The sequence below is a fragment of the Athene noctua genome, chromosome 7 (genome assembly GCF_965140245.1).
Source record: "Athene noctua chromosome 7, bAthNoc1.hap1.1, whole genome shotgun sequence".
Lineage (NCBI taxonomy): Eukaryota > Metazoa > Chordata > Aves > Strigiformes > Strigidae > Athene > Athene noctua.
This window is the reverse complement of record NC_134043.1, coordinates 18,024,229-18,037,461: the sequence shown is the minus strand read 5'-3', so window position 1 is coordinate 18,037,461 and position 13,233 is coordinate 18,024,229. Positions and strand designations below refer to the sequence as shown.

Here is a 13,233-nt window from a genome sequence, read left to right as displayed (position 1 = left end):
GGTACACGGCGCTGGGTACCACTGAGGCCAGTTCCCGGTACCTAGAACCCGTTACACAGTGTGTGATTCTGGTGAGCGGTGCCCAGTGTACGGTATTGGTGTACAGCAGGCGGTACCCAGCGTACCAGACCTAGCACCCGGTAAGCTGTAGCCGGTATCCACGGCCCGGTAGCTGCTGTGCAGTAGCTGGCACACGGTGCCCGGTACGCACCGCCCGGTGCCCGGTCCCCGCTGTGCAGCAGCCGGTACCCCGTACCCCAGTGCGCAGCACCCGGTGCGCGGTACCTGGTGCGCGATGCTCAGTTCCTGGTGCCGGTACCCGGTTCCCGCCCCCGCACCGCCCCCCGCACCGCCCCCGGTGCCGCCCCCCGTCGCCCCCGGTGCCTCCCCACCCCGTCCCGTGCGCTGCCGACGGAGCATGGCGGGCCCGAGCGGCGGGGCCCGGCGGCTGCTGCTGCCGCTGCTCCTGCGCCCCCGCCCGCCGCCGCCGCGTAGCAGCCCGGGGCCGCCGCGCAGGACCGGGGGCTCGGCGGCGGCGGCGGCGGGGCCGGCGCGGCTGAAGGGACCGGAGGAGCTACCGGGGCCGGGGCTGCTCCGGACTTTCGTCTGGCTTTTCCTGCGGGGCTACCTGCTGCACACGCACCGGCTCCAGGTGCGCCGGGGCAGCCCGGCCCGGGGGCTGCGGGGAGGGGGGGGCCGGGCTGCGGGGTGCGCGGGGGCCTGGGGACCCTGCAGGGTGCGCGGGGGTGGGGGTGCTGGGAGGGATGCGTGGGGCGGACGGGCTCCCGGGTGGGCTGCGGAGAGGGTGCTGTGCGGGGGGGGGTCTTTGCAAAGAGGGGAGCGGGTGCGTGCTGGGGGCAGGGTGAGGTGGGCTCCGGCGGGGGGGCGGCAGCCCCCAAGGGACGGCGGGGAGTTGAACGGGGGCGGCGGGGCGGGGGAGAGGAGGGGCTGGGCGGCGGGGAGCGCCCCTGCACCATGGTGGGGTGATGCTGGGGCCAGCAGCGCGGAGAGGGGCCAGCATAGAACTGGGTGGCCCCGGGACAGTCCTGCCAGCCCAGGGCTGCTCCGACATCCCCGAGCCGGCCAGGCAGCCGAGGGCAAAGGGTCGGGGGTCGTCACGGGGTCCCGGCATCCCCGGGCAGCCCAGACTGCCCCAGCCGTGACACGCTGCAGGGCCCACGGTTTGGGGGGCAGGCGGCCCAGCAGGTGTTTGGGCAGGTGGTATCCAGGCAGGCAGGGGAGGGATAGGCAGAGGTGTTTGTTTTCTTCTGTCAACGCTTCCTCATACGTCGGATGAAGAAAGCGATGGGCCTGGCTGGCCGTGAGCCAGGCGGCATCTTCCAGTGCTCTGGAGCTCTGACCAGCCAGAGGAGCATGTGGGATCAGGCTTCCCCGGCACCACAGAACACCAGGTGCTGCTGTTTGGAGAAGGGCTGTCGCAGGGCGGCAGGGTCTCCAGGAGCGGGCACGGGGGCTCCCTGCAGCTCCCTCCTGCCCTTGGGGCTTTGAGTACAGCCCGATTTGCGGACAGATGCCCACGTGCTCCGGAGGTACCTTTCCCCAGATCCCGGCAGCTCCAGCTTCTCTCAGCCCTGCTCTCTGAGGCCTGGGCCATGTCAGGTCCTGGCTGCCAGCAGATGCCAGTGGACAGGCTTCCACCCGGCTGCCCATGGCCCCACACAGCATGTTCGCCCAGCAAGCTGCCTGCGGCACCGGTGTGGCCGTCCCTCCCCCTCCTCCCGCCACCACGCACGAGGAACGTCTCCCCGCGGTGACGAATCCAGCTGAATCCGGGCGCAGGCTGCGATGCAGTCAGTCACCAAGGGAGATTGTACCACGTGCATCCCAGCAGCCGCGGGGACGGGTACCAGGGCTTCCCTGCTAGGTCCCCCACAGCCCCCCAGGCTTGGCTCTGCTCTACAGGGGCTCTGGCCTGCCTGGGTGGGATGGAAAGCACCCCTCGGACATGGCCCTGTACAGATCCACCTGCAAAGGGTTGCCTGGCTGCCCCTGAGGGATGCACTCGGGGGTCAGGGTGCTCGCTGGCAGAGAGTCAGGGATGACACCTTTGGCTGCAGCCAAGGAGATGGGAGCTGTGGCCAGTGGACCCAGAGCAGGGCTGATGCCGGTGGATGTCCCCTAGCTGGCTTGTGAGCCAGTAACTCCAGGGCCATGCCCTGGGGGTGGCAGCCTGCCCTGGGAGCAGCCCAGTCCTGTCCCAGCCTGGCACTGCCCTCCCACCACTGATCATTAACCACCCTTATCGGGTGGTGGGTTCAAGGACCCACACAGGGACTGTTGTCCGCAGGTTGAACAGAGCTGGGGCCATGCTGGAAGCATCAAGGCTTGGACCTAATGACTGCTGCTGCAATAGCCCTGCAGCTCGTCAGAGCCCTGTGCTTGGCAGTTGCCCCTGTCCCTGCTGTCCTCAAAAGGCCCACCAGGCCCTACATGCATCTCTGGGGTGGGTGAGGGATGTGCCAGCCTGTGCCAGGGGTCAGCGCCTGGTGTGCTTAGTGCTGGCAGAGGACATGTGCCTGGAGACACCAGCCCAAGCCATCTGTGGAGCACCTCAAGGATGGTGCCAGCCTGGGGGGTCAGATGCAGGTGCTTGGGCCCAGCTAGTGCTGAGGGGTCCCTGAGATGGGTGCAGAGCATGCTGGACACGTGCAGGGCAGCACCAGGGCAGGGAGGGGCTGATCCAGCCCCAGCGCTGGCCCTGTCTCATTCACCCTCTCATGTTCTGGTACATCGCAGCTGATGTCCCGGCGCATTTACGGCCCCATCTGGAAGTCAACCTTTGGGCATTATGAGAACATCAACATTGGGAGCCCGGTGGTGCTGGAGCAGCTGCTACGGCAGGAGGGCAAATACCCCATGCGGAGCGACATGGCCCTGTGGAAGGAGCACCGGGACACCAGGCACCTGCCCTACGGACCCTTCACTGAGTGAGTCCTGCCCTGACTATGCCCTGTGGGGTGGCAGGCGGCTCCTGTCCCTCCCTCTGGTGTAGGGCTCAGGTCGCAGCTCACAGTGCTCCTTCTCCAGCAAGCAGCAGGCTCCCCCCAAGCAGAAGGGCATGGCCATGGGGGGTGGAAAGCCCCATGGGGTCGTTCCAGCCCAGCCTGGGGAGGATGCACCCAGGGATTGGGAAACTGCTGACAGCCACTGCTCCCTGCCTGGCTGTGCCCCCGGCGCTGAGCCTCATTCCTGCGCAGGGAAGGGGAGCGCTGGTACCGCCTGCGCCAGGTCCTCAACAAGCGGCTGCTGAAGCCCTCGGAGGCGGTGCTGTACGCGGACGCCATCGGGGAGGTGGTGTCGGACCTGATGGTGCGGCTGCGGGACGAGCGGAGCCGCAGCCCCTCAGGGGTGCTGGTGGGGGACGTGGCCAACTTGCTCTACCGCTTCGCCCTGGAAGGTAGGGGGGTTCTCCCCCTTGCCCCTGCCCTGCCCCACTCTTCGCATCCCCATGGGGGTCTGGATGTTGCCTGTCCTCCACAGGGATCTCCTATATCCTCTTCGAGACCCGCATCGGATGCCTGAAGCAACAGGTCCCCACTGAGACCCAGCACTTCATTGACTCCATCAACCTTATGTTCAAGAACTCCATCTTTGCCACTGTCCTTCCCCGATGGAGCCGCAAGGTGCTGCCCTTCTGGGACCGCTACCTGGACAGCTGGGACACCATCTTTGCCTTCGGTGAGTAGTGATGATGGGGGCCTGGCACAGTGGGATTGGACTCCTTAAGGACCCTCAAAAGTGGGGTACTCCCCAGCCACGTGTCCTTTTGGCCACCCCCACTCTGTCAGCACTAGGTCCTGCTCTCTGTCCCTGCAGGCAAGACCCTCATTGACCGAAAGATGGTGGAGCTGGAGGGGCAGGTGGAGCGGGGCAAGGAGGTGTCTGGCTACCTGAGCTACCTGCTGGCCAGCGGCAGGCTCAGCCTGGACGAAGTCTACGGCAGCGTGGCCGAGCTGCTGCTGGCTGGCGTGGACACGGTGAGAGCCAGGCAGCCACCGTCGGGAGATCCCTGCTGAGCTCCATGCCGGGGGGGAACAATGGGGTCACGCTCAGCTGCTCTCCCCAGTCCCTGCAAGCTCTGGGATGGCAGTTGGGGGGCTGATGCTCCACAGGGGCAAACCCTCAGGGATCGGTCAGTACAGAACCTATCCTCTGTTCTGCTCTGCTCCCTGCCCTGCTTCCTGCCTCAGTTTCCCCCATGCCCTTTGGCTTCCCTGCACATTGAAGCAGGGGCTGTCTGGTGCTGCACTGGTGCCACGCTTGGCACTGCTTGGGTACCAGCCCCACCTCTCTCACTCCTCTTGGCACTCCACTCCCCCAGACCTCCAACACGCTGTCCTGGGCCCTGTACCACCTCTCCCGTGACCTGGGCATCCAGGAGACCCTGTACCAGGAGCTGAAAGCCGTCGTGCCTGCCAACCGGTTTCCTGGTGCTGAGGATATACCCAAGATGCCAATGCTTCGGGCTGTTATCAAGGAGACACTGAGGTAGAGCCTAGTCTTGCTCCTGCCCCAGGGTCCTGGTCATCAACCTGTTCCCCAGGGGCAGTCCCTTCCTTCTTCCCCCACCCTGCATCAGGGGATGCACCAGCCAGGCAGGATGCAGGGCTGGATTTCATTCCCTCAGAGTCACATCCATCCACCTCCTCCCTGGGGAGGGGGACAGAGCTGATGAGCAGCAGGAGATGCTCCCCCTTGCCCTGTCTGTGGCTCTCTCCCTCTGGGATTCCCAGATGGGTCCTGCTCCCCCACTAACTTTCCCCATATCCCAGGGTCTACCCTGTGGTGCCCACCAATGCCAGGGTCTTCTATGAGAAGGACATTGTCATCGGAGACTACCTCTTCCCCAAGAATGTGAGTGGGCACCATGCCGTGGAGACCACCACTGTACTCAGTGGGGCTGGATGGGGATCATTAATCCCCCCTCTTCTTGCCCCACAGACTCTCTTTGTCCTGGCACACTACGCAATGTCCCATGATGAGACCTACTTCCCTGAGCCCGAGCGGTTCCTGCCCCAGCGCTGGCTCCGGGGCCACGGCTCCCCCCACCACCCCTTCAGCTCCATCCCCTTCGGCTACGGGGTCCGTGCCTGCGTCGGCCGCCGCATCGCCGAGCTGGAGATGCACCTGGCCCTCGCCAGGGTGAGTAGAGATCCCCCACCCTGGGTAACTCACCATGAGATGAGATGGAGGCCCCAGGGAGTCCCCGAACCACTGTCACCCCCCTTCTCCCCACAGATCATCCAGGCATTTGAAGTGCGGCCAGACCCCCGCGGTGTGGAGGTGACGTCCGTGTCCCGCATTGTCCTGGTGGCCGACAAGCCCATCAACCTGGAGTTCATCGCTCGCCCGGGGGCCCCCTGACTGCGTGCCCACCCCCCCACCCTGGGTGCTGAGTGGGGACCCCCGCTGCCCCAGGAGGAGGGGCAGGAAGGCAAACCCACCCTAGCACCCACCTCCTGCCCAGCTTGGGCCAGGGAGCTCCCAGCCCCACTGTGGGGAAGATGAGGTGGATAAGGGATACCCCCAATTTGCCCCTGGGGCACTAGTATCCCCCTACCCCAAATCAGCAGGATGCTTGGGGAACTGCTGTGCCTTTCACACACCGCAAGGGGTTGTATCCCCCCCATCCTGTGTCCAGCTGGGCTGTGTCGGGGACCTGGGAGCTCTGCCAGGGCAGGGGGGAAGCGGGGAGGGGGCTTGCAGCCATTCGGTGTCTCCTTCGTCCCGTCCTTGTGTAGCTGCGTGTGGATCTGTGCCTGAAGCCAGGACATCTGGGTCCTCTCTGAACAGCTGACCTTGGCCTCAGTCACTTCTCTGTGCCTCAGTTTCCCACCCTGCCTGCCAGGGGAGAGTCGAGTGCTGGCGGGGGTTGGGGGTTTGCGCCTGGTCCAGAGAGACAGAGCCAGCCTGGGCAAGCGAAGCAATGCACGTCCCCCATGCTGGGGAGGAGGCTTATCACCACCCAGCACTGGTATCATGTCCCTGGCAGGGCCAGCCAGCACAGGAGGGGTGTGGAGCACCCGGGACCTTTCGCTATCAGCCTGTTTCGCTGAGATGCTGATACAGGGTCACGGGAATAGGGGCAGGACTCACTCTGGGTGAAGCAGCGGGAGAGGATCAGCTCGGCTTCCCCCATCCCCAAGTGAGGAGGTGGGGCTGATATCCAGGGCCATCACAGGGGCTCAGAGCAGCCAGAGGCAGGGGCTGCATTGCTGCTTGCCGAGGGTCCTGGAGGGCTGGAGTACGGGGCACCCTAACAGTGAACCCCCCTCACCCTCCTGATGCTTGGGGATCCTAACTGGACTGAGGGAAGCAGCAGGCAGAAAGCTTGCTGGCACCAAGGCTGACATCCCTGGGGTGTCCCTGAGGGGACCCGCACACCACTGCCATGTTGGAGCTATCAAGGCTGCATGCCCCACATCCCTGTTCCCCTGGCTCTACCCAGATGGGCAGAGGTGCCACCCTGTGCCCACACCACACTCGCTGGTGTCCCAGGCTGGGTTCCCCAGCCATGCCGAGCAGCTGTCACCCCCTCCCCAGCCCAGCTCTCTCCGCAGGAGCCATGACCAGCTGCACCCCAGAAAGGTGAGGCAGCAGTTCCTGGAGCAGGCTGATTTATTACAACAAGGCTGAACAGACCAGCAAATAAATAAATACCCCCCTCCCACCCCAAAACATGCACAGTGTCCCCATGCAAGTGCCTGTACGGGTGCCGGCTCCCACGCAGGCTGCGCCTCTGCCAAGGAGCTCCAGCCCTGTGTGACCCTACAATAAACAAGCCTCTGTGTGCAGCTGAGCCTATGCTACCGGGCACAGCTGGCGGGACTGTGCTCACCGGGGGGAAACCGTGGCTGAAGCGCTTGAATCCGGCAGCAGGATGGGACAGGGGTGGCTGAGTTTCCCCAGGGCCATGTGTGTCCCATGCTCAGCTGTAGGCATGGCATGACTCCAGCATGGTGCCCATCAAGCATCACTGTGCTTGCTGGCAGGAGGCACCCCCGAGCCCCCTTTATCCCGTTCCCTGACACCCCGAGGCTGGCAGGATTTGGCCCCAGAGTCAAGACGAGTCCCAGGACCGGTGTGGGCAGGCAGGTCCTCCCTGCAGAGGGCCTCCATCCACAGCTCCACGGCCATGCAAGAGGCCCCCGAGTCAGCAGAGATGGTGGCACTTCCCTGGTGTCTTCAGAGCAAGGCTCGGTCAATGCCTGTGGGACGAGAGAGTGTGCAGGGCCATAACCCCCCAGTGGGCACTGGCACTGGGCTGGGCACACTGCAGCATGGCCCTCCGACTGCCCCGGTGGAGACTGGCGTCTTGTACCCATCCCTGGCTTGGATGTAAGCCCCCAGGGTAGGGGCTGGCCTAGAGAGGGACATCCTGGTGGCCCCTTGTAGCTCCCGGCACAGCCACCCCATGGGTACCAGAGGATGGGGTGAGCGGAGGCACCGTGATGGGGAAGTCAGGGGAGAGGGATTCCCATGTCTGGTATGGTTCACACACCACTCTCGGTCCCCTTCTGTGTGGAGAAGCTGAGCACTTCTGGGGGAACTGGTGGGCATGAGGTCAAACCAAGCCTGTTCCCCACCACCACCCTTAAAAAAGCATCATTACCTTTGGGAAGCAGCTGGACACCAGGGTCAGCTTCCTCTTCCCCAGTTCACCCCTAAATGGGTGCCACAGTGGGTGCCAGCACTGTGCCCACCCACTGCCAGCGAGGACTCGCCAGGCAGTGGGTGAGCAGAGTGCGATGCAGGTGGCCAGGTAGTGCAGTCCCAGCATGGCTCAGGAGTGAGCCCCATCCCTGGAGCAAGCCCTGTCCCTGGAGCAAGCCGTTTCTGGGCCAGAGGGGGTGGAGGGCTCTGCCAGCCATGCGTTGGCTGCACTGTGCACATGGCTAGTGGTGGGTAACATGTCTGGAGTGTGCGAGTGGGGGTCTGTCCGCTCTGTGTTCTCCAGGAATAGCACTGGAGGGGCTCAGGTCTCAGGGGGTGCTTTGAGGCGAGGTCAAAAGAGGGCTTTTTGTCTTGGGGTGCATCACACCCCAAAACCCTCATCCAGCCCAAAGCCCAGGGACCTGCAAAACACGCATCCCACACACTGCCTGGATGGGGGTCTGGGGGTGTCTCCATGGTAGGTGCCCCCATCCTTCCTTCATCACAGAAGGGATCCCCTGTGGTCCTTGTGTCCCCAGGGACAAACAGCATCCAGGTCCTGCCATCCCCACCTGGACACCCAGCACTGCCAGACCCCAGCCCCAGCCTCCTCCATCCCCTGGGCCAGTTTGGCTGGGGTGGAGGCCAGTGGCCCGAGCAGGGAGGTGATGGTGACCCAGCGTTGGGGAGGGGACAGGCGCGCATTGTCGGGGGGCGGCGCCTACCTGAAGTGGAGAGAAATGGAGGGTGCAAATGGAGAAAGACGGAGCGTCGTGGGCTAAGAGTTAAGAGCATCGATACCTGCGGGAGTGAGCACAAGGGCCTGGAGGATGTCGGAGAGGGAGACGATGCCCCGTGGGTACTGGTTCTCATCCACCAGAACCAGGCGATGGACCTGTGGGTGCAGGCAGAGCATCACAGGCAGGTTGGGCAGTGGGCAGGGGGGCGGGGGCTGGTGCTGGTACGAGGTGCCCCAGCCACTCACCTGCTCCTTGGCCATGCGGTCGATGACGTCCTCCATGGTTTCGTGGGGATAGCAGGTGAGAACTCCCTCCAAGCAGATGGTGCGCTGCCGCAGGGCCTCCCGCACGCTGATGTCCAGGTTGTTGTAGGTCTTCTGGGCTGCCAGGTGCTGCGGTAGAGGTGGCCTCGCTCAGCACCCCAACATGTCCTTGCACCCCCTTGGGCCAGCGTAGCAGGGGACACGGAGCCCTGGGGATGCATGGGGGCAGATCTGCACTGGCACATGCATGTTGCTGCATGTGGTGTGGGGTTTACATGGGCACAGGCAGGTGTGAGCACCCCACCAGTGGCATGCAAGGGGCCACACTCATGCCTGGGCATGCAAACACACAGGGTACTCACAATGACGTCGAACCGGGAGTAGAGGCCGACCACTTGCCCTGCAAGGAGAGACAGTGCAGGGGAGGGGGTCCTGAGGACAACCCACCATGTTCCCCCTCTACCCCAAAGGGCAGCCCAAAGGCCAGGAGGGGTTTTTTTGGGTAGGGATGCAGCCAGAGGCCCTGGCAAAGGGAGATGGGGGGATCACTGGCCCGTCCACAGGTACCAGCATCATTGATGACGGGCAGGGCAGAGACACGTCGGTCCACGAAAATCTCCAGGGCGGTGTAGACAGGGGCAGTCTCAGGCACAACAGCCACATCACGGAAGGTGCCAACACACAGCTCCTGCACGGTTTTCTTCAGGAAGCGCGGCTTGGGGATGGTGGAGCCCTGCGGCAGGGCAGGGCACAGTTGGGCTGACACCTACACACACCCCAACACCCTTGCTTGTGCTCCCACACACCCACCGTGTGTGTACACGCAGTCCCAGAACTCACAAATATGTGGAGGAACTTGAGGATACGCTTGTGGGTCAGGATGTGCAGGACATTGCCCGAGATGGGCTCAATGACGGGCAGACGGTGGATCTTGTGCTTAATCAGGGAGTAGACAGCATCGAAGAGGCTGCGGGTGACGGGGACATCGTGGGGGGATAGGGCTGCATCCCGGGCACACCCCCGTGGGGGGTGCTCTCCCCCAGCGGGCAGGCGCTCACCTATTGCTCGGGGAGATGTAGACCAGAGGCTTGAAGGAGCCCTGCAGGTACACCTCTGCCAAGGGAGAGAGGTGGGAGAGGGGGTTCCCCAGCCCCTTCATGAAGCTCCACACCCCCAGGGCCCACCTCCATGCCCCACGCAACATCCCCAGCCCAGACACTTCCACTGCCCCTTGCTTTTTACCTCTCCATGTCTCAATCTTGTGCTCCTCCACCTCGTAGATCTGAACCTGAGGGCAGGAAGATGCTCTGGTCAGTGGCCCAACAAGAGACTGAGGGGACTCTGGGGCACTTCCCCCTTCCCTAGGCATCCCACCCCATCACCCTAAGCACAGGGATCACATCTTAGGTGCCAGGCAAAGGGGCACCAAGTGGATGATGAGCTGGCCCGGAGCATCCCCTGGTCATGGTCTAGTGATGAAAAAGGGACCAAGAGAGGGAACAGGGGACTAGCAAAGATGGGGACAGCCCCTCCCTGCCCCATGCCCACCCCAACCCCTGTACCCTCCCCGCTGCTCTCACCAGGGGTGAGCGGTAGTAGCGGTGCAGGATGTTGATGAAGTCGGTGATGGTGAGCATCCCTGTGGAGATGCGCAGGGCTGACAGCGCTGCCTGCACCCCTCGCTGCCAGGCAGGGGAAGGGGCCAGGCAGCACTGCAGGCACTCACCCACAAAGCTCTGTGTCTTGCTGTCCCAGAGCGGGGCGGCACGCACCCCATTGGCCACCAGTGCCACGAAGGCTTTCTTGATCTACCAGCAGAGTGGGGAGGGGGTCAGAGGGTCCTCAAGCCTGCTCCCCCCTGCCCGTCCCCACCGATCCTCTGCTTTGTCACCTCCAGGGAGACATCAAAGACGACGAGCTTGCAGCTGGTGGGGGACGGCGTCATAGCAGCAGTGGCTCCTCATGAAGTGCATGTAGACCTCAGCATCAGGGCTCTGAAACTCATTCTCCGGGCTCGGGCCCAGCCCCAGCATCTCATTGCCCAGCGTGAAGGTGACAGGTCTTGTGCTCCTCCGCCTGTCCTCTTCTTCCTTTCCTCCTCCTCCTCCTCCCGCTCCTCCCTGGGGCACAGGGCCTCCGGGAACCCTGTGGGCAAACCTGCCCCAGCCCTGGCCAGTGAGCTGAGCTGCAAGGTGTCGACAACCTCCTGCCTCAGGGGAGCAGGGGGATGCCGCAGGAGCAGGCGCTTCCCACAAATCCCCCTGTTCCCCACTCCACAGGGGCAGCAGACAGCACTGCAGCTCTCCAGCCTGGGGGACACTGGGAGCTGCTGGGAAGGAGCTGAGGAGTGGGGAGATGAAGGGTATGGGCAGGGTGGGCAGAGAACAGATGCACTCATTGTGTGAGTGAGCCAGCACCCCCTCCTACACCCCTAGGTGCTGCCTGCTACCCACCTTCCTCCTCAGGGAGGGCAGCAGCATCCAGAAGCTCCACCTGAGGGGGCACACAGCGAGTGGGGGTCAGCAGAAGCCAGCCCAGCCTCTCCCCCCCTGTAGATGCTGTCTGCTCCCACCCAGCTGCCCTGTACCCCCCAAGCCATGCAGAGAGGATCCTTCTTTTGGGGTGGGGATACGGGCTGGTTTCAGCCTCCATCCCTCTGGGAAACCCCCTGCCCACCCAGGACCCCCAGAGCTTGCCACCCCCGTGATGGCTCCAGCTCAGGACATCCAGTTTGTACCCCAACTCCGGGGGGACAGTGGGGGTCCCCTAGTCAGGGCACTGGATGGCAGGAGCACTCTGCTGTTGGTGGCAAGCATGTCCCGCAGCGGCTCTGCACCCATCCTCTCCCTTTCCCAACCCCAAGGTGTAAATCCCAGTCCTGCTTCCTCCCATGCTGGGAGCCCCACCAGCCCCACTTGCCCCCCAGGGACCAGGTCCACCCCAGGACACCCGACAATAACCAGGGAGGCAGCCCCAGGCAGGGGGGAGGTGAGCAGGGCCGACCCCATGCCCCACAGTCCCCAGGAGACCCCACCATAACAAAGCAGCACGTGTAGCAGGAAGAGCAACCCCAGACCACAAACCCGCTGGCAGAGCCAATGCTTAAAAGCCACCCTACAATAACAAAGGTGCAGAGACTGCTCCCTAAGGAGCCCAGAGCCAAACCTGGGAAGGAGGCTAACCCACACCAATGTCCCCAACCTTTCCCAAGGGGCTGGCGACTGCTGAGGCAGGCAGGCAGGACAGCCAGGCTGTGCTCTGAGTCCTTGTCCCCACGCCTGCCTGGCCATGGCAAGGGGACCACCAGCTCCCCCCTCATCTCTCCACTCCTGGGGAGGCCTGTCCCCAAATGGGGGGCTGTCGGGTTGGGCCCCCCACCCACCGTGGCGGTACCTGGGACGCAGCAGGACCGGGGAGTCGCTCCATGCTGACTGTGGAGCAGCGCTGCTATTCTGGGCCCACGGCTAGCAGGGCCCTGGCAGATAGGGTGTCAGGGAGCAATGCCAGCCATGCCCCTGCCACCGCCGCGGGGGGGGACACTGCTGCCACCGCCGTGCAGTGCCCGCAGCCACTGCACCACCCTGCGACCCCACAACACAAGGCTGGAGGGGATGGCCGGGACAGTGCTGGCCCTGGGGATGCAAGGGAAGGGGTGATGGAGAGATGGCTGGGGGTAGAAAACCTGTTCCCCCACTCTGCAGATCCCCATCCTCCTGGAGTGGTGCTCAGCACCTGCCAGGATATGGCTCTGCCCACCCAGACACTACTCCCACCCTATCCTGCAGCAGGAGCAGGTGGGGGGCACACATCCCCCCACTCCCTCAGGGATGCAGGAGGAGAACTGGATCCATCCCCAGGCTGAGCAGCACCCAGAGCAGCTAGGAGGGGACCCTTTTCCCTCTGTGCTGCATGGCCCTGCCTGCCCCTGCCTGGGGTCCTGCTGTGGTTCAGCCATCCCTGGCCACCCCAGGTCTCATAGTGGGGGGCAACCGGTGCCTGCTGGGGAACCTCCTTCCTTGCCCACAGGGCCACCCCCTCCTGCCCACCCTCTGCTCTCTCCAGGCTCCATTTCTATTTCAAGAAGGTTCAAATAACCCCTTGGCCAGCTGCCGTGCCTGCCCAGGAGCAGCCATGGGCAAGCGGGCTGGTGGCTGCCAGGCCAAGGGCACAAAGCGGCTCCGGCTGACTCCCGGGGACAGCTGGACCCTGGCCCATGGCAGGGCGCAAGGAGAAAGCCCCTGTCCCCTGGTGCTACCCCAAGGCAGGGAGGAAGGGCAGGGACGAGGCAGGGTGCTGGGGACAGGCCAGCAGGGCTGGAGTGATGTGAGGACGCAGCGGCTGCCCCGGTGCTGGGTGGCCCTCTGCCCCGCAGCGGCGCAGGGGGTGGGCTGGGGCCAGGCCCGTACAGCTGCGCTGAGCCGGGCAGCCTGGCTCCAGGCTGGCTCCCGCCGGGTGCTGGCAGAGAGGAAAGGAGCAGGCATCTCCACTTTCGGCGGCTATTTTCAGGTGCTGGAGAGAAGCCGAGCAGCGATGAGATTGTCACCAAGGAGACCAGA

The 13,233-nt window shown here is 64.3% G+C and overlaps 2 protein-coding genes across 2 annotated transcripts; one reads left to right on the top strand and one right to left on the bottom strand.

The window, feature by feature from the left end:
* The first annotated feature begins 418 nt into the window (after positions 1-418).
* Positions 419-6,822, top strand: CYP27A1 (cytochrome P450 family 27 subfamily A member 1). Its single transcript, XM_074910303.1, has 9 exons — positions 419-652; positions 2,758-2,948; positions 3,219-3,418; positions 3,502-3,699; positions 3,838-3,998; positions 4,343-4,509; positions 4,794-4,875; positions 4,963-5,163; positions 5,260-6,822. Exons 1-9 carry the CDS (start codon positions 419-421, stop codon positions 5,383-5,385), a joined length of 1,560 nt encoding a protein of 519 aa, XP_074766404.1. The 3' UTR covers positions 5,386-6,822.
* Positions 6,823-7,092: 270 nt separating this feature from the next.
* PRKAG3 (protein kinase AMP-activated non-catalytic subunit gamma 3) lies at positions 7,093-12,103 on the bottom strand. The gene is given in 15 exon segments (XM_074910304.1): positions 7,093-7,229; positions 8,400-8,569; positions 8,660-8,806; positions 9,040-9,077; positions 9,245-9,410; positions 9,518-9,644; positions 9,736-9,790; positions 9,920-9,965; positions 10,258-10,316; positions 10,404-10,485; positions 10,569-10,610; positions 10,612-10,743; positions 10,746-10,834; positions 11,131-11,170; positions 12,071-12,103. Coding segments are annotated over 14 exon segments (1,173 nt in total). The 3' UTR covers positions 7,093-7,229; positions 8,400-8,452.
* Positions 12,104-13,233: the final 1,130 nt, after the last annotated feature.